The 5703-nt window shown below is 36.0% G+C and overlaps 1 protein-coding gene across 1 annotated transcript in view; it reads right to left on the bottom strand.

Moving 5' to 3' along the window:
- LOC111087242 (BMP and activin membrane-bound inhibitor homolog) overlaps nt 1–3708 on the bottom strand; it is a 26130-nt gene extending 22422 nt beyond the window's left edge. The window contains exon 1 of the mRNA XM_022393228.1: nt 2898–3708. Within this exon, the coding sequence (XP_022248936.1) occupies nt 2898–2994 (97 nt within the window). The 5' untranslated portion in view covers nt 2995–3708. The remainder of the gene's footprint in view (nt 1–2897) is intronic.
- Between the last annotated feature and the right edge of the window lie 1995 nt (nt 3709–5703).

Raw genomic sequence — 5703 nt, 5'->3', positions numbered from 1 at the left:
GAAACTAGGATGTTCCACTAGAATGTTATTTTACACAGTATGATTGAAACTAGGATGTTCCACTAGAATGTTATTTTACACAGTATGATTGAAACTAGGATGTTCTACTTGAATGTTATTCTACACAGTATGATTGAAACAAGGATGTTCCACTAGAATGTTATTTTACATAGTATGATTGAAACTAGGATGTTCCACTAGAATGTTATTTTACACAGTATGATTGAAACAAGGATGTTCCACTAGAATGTTATTTTACACAGTATGATTGAAACTAGGATGTTCTACTTGAATGTTATTCTACACAGTATGATTGAAACAAGGATGTTCCACTAAAATGTTATTCTACACAGTATGATTGAAACTAGGATGTTCCACTTCAATGTTACATCACATATCATGATAGAAGCAAAATAATAATGCTTCTCTAAAACCCTGCGTACAAACAATCATCGTTACACTTTTGGTTAGAAATGAAAGCTTGTATTTTACGGAATATTCCTAAATGAACCACGTGAGCAACGAAAAACGTACCATAAATTCTTCCAGTTGTCCGAAATGAAAATAAAGTTGAGCACATTTCTAGTTTCAAACCGGTTTCAGATCACGCTTTAAAATAAACAAAGCTTTATAGTCTCAAAGGAATCTGTAAGTGTTATGCACTAAATTTTATGACAATTTTAAGATAATTGTTTAGAAACTTTCATTTTGGTTATTTTTTACAATATCTTGGTAGGTGATGCAAGTATGTTTAAAACTATACATTTATTGTATTTTGTTAATTATTAAAGTTTAACTGAACTTTCATGTTGTAGGAATTTCTATAAGCATTTTTCTCTACCTCTCCATTTATCTCTACTCTTACGTATTTGTGTATCTTTAAATTACAATGATTATAATTCGAAACTTGAATAAATGTTAGACTCAGATCTCGTAGTTCTGTCAAACTCTTTAGCTTTCATACTTGTAAAAAAAATCACATCCCGTGCTTGTAAGTAAGAATATTAAAGTTAAACACGAACTTGCAATACGACTTACTCCTCCAGCTCTTGTTTTTAGGTTCTGAATATAATCGTTTATATAAAATAAATTACTAATGCTACTGGTTTAGGGAACTGTAGAAACATCATTACAGTTGATTAAATTCTCAATTTTTCTGTTGCACGAAAAATATACTTATAAGTGACCGTCAACACCTAGACCGTCCTACTATATAAGATACATTGTTATTTATCGTCAACACCTCAACCATCCTACCACACAAGAAACATCGTTATAGTTGACCGTCAATTCCTGAACCATCCTACCATACAAAAAACATCGTTATAGTTAACCGTCAACACCTCAACCATCCTACCACACAAGAAACATCGTTATACTTAACCGTCAACACCTCAACCATCCTACCACACAAGAAACATCGTTATACTTAACCGTCAACACCTCAACCATCCTACTACACAGGAAACATCGTTACAGTTGACCGTCAATACGTCAACCATTCTACCACACAAGAAACATCATCATAGTTGACCGTCAACACCTCAACCATCCTACTACACAAGAAACATCGTTATAGTTGACCGTCAATTCCTCAACCATCCTACCATACAAAAAACATCGTTACGGTTGACCGAAAACATCTTAACGCTTCTACACTCAAGATAATTCGTAATAGTTGACCAACATCTTAACAGTCCCACCACACTAAAACTTCGTTCCATCTAACTGTCATAACCTTAATTGTCGAACCAAACATTATTAAAGCTAATTATCAGAAACTTAAACATACTATACACACAAGAAACATAATTATAGCTGTCAGGATCTTAAAGTTAAACAATTTACCACACTAGAAATTTTCATATAGCCGACAGTCCTTAACGTTCTACCACTCAAGAGCCATCATTACAACCCCAGACTATTCACACCCTACACAAATTTGGGTATACATATGCTCGTTCCACGTTTTTATTAAACATGATACTCTATGGAGGTAGCCTACCCCCTCTATCTCAGGACACCTTGAGTTTTTTCTATAACATTACAAATGTCACAATTACTAACGTTGAAATAATAACGAGAACACTGCTATTTACATTAATTTAATATCTATTATTTATGATGTATCTAGTGAAAGAACAGAAGATTACTTTAATATTACACTAGCCTCATTAAGGTTGTTTTTTTTGTGTGTTTTTTTTACATCTCCAACTACAACAGACACATTGAATAATGTGGCATTTTGTAACATTGTGTGTGTTATTAATTTGCTGGTGCATCTAACGTTACTCCTGTGATCAAGCAATGGTGAAACTTTTTTAATTAAAGCTGATGAAGCGCCACCTCTTTTTATACATTTCTATACCATTTCACACCCGAGCTTGACCGATAAACATCACCTCTTTCCCAAGAAATTTGAAACGCGCATGCGGCCGGCCCTCTTTGCCACCTGAGTGAATGGATCGAACAATACACTTCACGGTCAGTTTCAAACGTTCTAGGCTTAGCACTGGATATATCGCGACCTTAGTCGTTTTACCACACAAGAAATATCGCCATACGTATAAGCTCTGATCGTACTCTTACCAATAGTTGTTTTTACAGTTGACAACAGACGGCGAAACAAATTTGAATTTGGAAGAGAGGTGAGAGGTTACCAACGATTAGTGACACCTTACTCGCTACGTTGAAACAACGACTTTCCTCGAAAAATCATACACAACACATACTACCGAATCAAAATTTGGGGGTAAGTGCCTCCAGTGCCAGTCAAGTTCCTCCGCTTATGTAACAGATCGTTAAAAACGCAGAAACTTAAAACATTTGATCACACTATGAACAATCGCTGTTGATGACCTAAAAACGAGACTAGAAAAGCCATTGATTGCACTTACCTGCTACATTACGAACATCGCAGTAGACGACTGCCAGAATTATAAGAAAACACTGTAACATGGGTTGCGTGGAAACTCCGTCTCCTCGCCCTAACATCTTCCAGTGAAATTTGTTTAACTTAATTTTTTTAAAGGTGAAATCGTATCCCCTTGCATATTTGGAACTTATACAACGGACATGAAGTCGATGGGCATAATTACTTTAATACTACAACTCAAATACACTCTCCAGATTGTGAGCGTATTTCTACATCGTTCTTCGCTTTAGCGCCACTGTGCAGAGTGTTTTCAGTCTGGCAAGCGCACGTCTTATTCCCAGTGTTCTTCTCACGGCCACGGGCACTATACATGGAAGGGTGCGTGCTGAACAAGTAAAGCAGCTGACTGGTCCACCATTTGGTACTTAAATAACAAAGGCGGGGCTTTAGGCAGTCCGTTGGTCTTTGGGCTGGATGTGATCTAGGCGCCAACACGTCGCATAGAGATTGACCTGCACCTGATGTGGCTGAAGATAAGTTCCAGAAGCGAACGTTTAACCCAAGGGTTGACCATGGGACCTTGTCTAATGATATTAGATAAGGCGCGTCACTCTCTGGATCTGGCCTGTGTCTGTACTGTTCAAATTAGCTAGAAAGATGACCACGAAGACCCCTAGGTTTACATTAGGCTCTGTTTACAAGAGCTGACGCCAAAGTATTCCTCCCCCCACCTCCAACACGGGACAGTGTACACTAACAAAGTCTGATCAATTACCGTCCTGCTACTAAGCGACGACGTTTTGAACAGAAAAGAGAAAAGTGAAAATTTTTTTCTTGTTGGGATTTGAAATCACGATCTATATTTGAAAATGAACATTTTATAAACTTTTAGAAATGTTCAAACCACCTTGACATTATAGTTTAACTAAATCAGCCAGTATTATTGTTTTCAAACTAGAGTATAGCCAGTCAAACATGACGGGGCAAGTACTACCACCCCCACCCCACCCCTTAGTATACCGTAACCTCGCATTTCGTAGCTGACTGAAATAAATACATTTGCGGAATCAAGCTTGACCAAAAGAGGCAGAAAAGTACAATCGAGGCACTCAAACGTTTGTAAATTTCTTTGTGAGCCAATCAAAATTAGATAATGCATGAAATGAATTCGTGGCGTATTCATAGAATAATTACTGGTAAAAATCAGTTAGATTAACAACTTCTAATATATAGAAAATCCAACAATGGTTTTTATGTTATGTTATATATAATATTGTTGTTATTCTATGTACTAAAAGTATAAAATGAAATGTATAGACAACAAAACTGGAAAAATATTTGTTGATTTCTTAATTTAGAGTCACCGTTGATTAAAGAGGTTGGTGATATAACAGAAAATAGCTTAATTCAGAAATGATTTAAGTTTAAAATTGAATCGATATTTTTACTTTCATAATGAATTTTATGCAGTTGGCTCTAGGAGAAGTGATCCCACACTACGTCTTTACTTTAGGCTTATTATACCAACACTCACTACACATATAAGGTTTCACAGCACCTCTCCCCTCACGGCTCCATTGCACTCCCGTCACTAAAATCGTAATAGGCAGACAGTAATCGAACTATTATATCTGGATAAATACATTTTGACTTTTATGGCTCCTCCTGTTTCGAGAAATCAAGAGTGATGTGACGTGACACACACACACACACACACACATATATATATATATATATATAGGTTAGATTGGCCGACGTAAAAGTTTATCGCATTACTGATGCAAAGAGTCAGTAAAGTTTATGGTTGGTGTTTTTAGTTGGTTTTACATGTAGTATTGATCTTTATTATTCTAAATTATTCAACAGAAAAGCTGTTAAGAATGTTTAAATGATAGATTAGGCTCCATATGTATTTTTAGTCAGTAAAGTTTAATGGCTATTTTCCAGAAATTCCGATAAAAAGTAAGGCACAGCAATTTAAAAATCAAAACATCCTATATAACAAATGTTACAAGACAAAACCTCTAGAAATTAGACTGCGATGAATTGTCAGTTAGGCACTGAGTTTTTAATGACATTTTACACCATAATCTGATAATTATTTCACGAGACTTGGCCAGCTGAGATTAAGATGGGTCCTAAGTCCACATATGAAGTCGTTAATGCAAAATAATCCTGGTAAGTGCGATGTAATTTACAAAACAAAAGCTTTAAACATAACTATAGCCAATAAGATTTAAAGAAACTAACTGAAACAAAGCACTTTTTTGGGTTATCACTGTTAATCACATAAAAACATAAGTCACTTTTCTATTAAAATCCCCCCCCCCCAGTGGCACAGCGGTATGTCTGCGGACTTACAACGCTAGAATCTGGGTTTCGATACCCGTGGTGGGCAGAGCATAGATAGCCCATTGTGTAGCTTTGTGCTTAATTATAATCAAAAAACTATAATAATTAAAATTATTAATAATTCATGAAACATCAATATATTTACGACCAGGCGTGGCCGGATTATAGATTTGGAAGAAAAATAAAAAAAACGCCCGCCGCTATGAGGCCGTGTTTGCGTTATAAGCGTGACAGACAAATCCCACCATTCAATCAAACGGGAGTAGCGAAAGAGATGGCAGTGGGTACTAATTGACAGCTGTCCTCCCTCTAGCCTATCAGTTCAAAATTGCGGACGGCCAGCGCAGATAACCCTTGAGTAACTTTACACGAATGTCCAAAAACAAACAAATAAAATAAATATCCACGCCTTCAGAATAGAGCACACTCAATATTATGAACTGATAGATATTACGAAAATAACTAATAAGTAAACG

The sequence above is a fragment of the Limulus polyphemus genome, unplaced genomic scaffold, assembly GCF_000517525.1.
Source record: "Limulus polyphemus unplaced genomic scaffold, Limulus_polyphemus-2.1.2 Scaffold1920, whole genome shotgun sequence".
Classification (NCBI taxonomy): domain Eukaryota; kingdom Metazoa; phylum Arthropoda; class Merostomata; order Xiphosura; family Limulidae; genus Limulus; species Limulus polyphemus.
The sequence above is the reverse complement of the archived record's forward strand: the minus strand, read 5'-3'. Positions and strand labels throughout refer to the sequence as shown.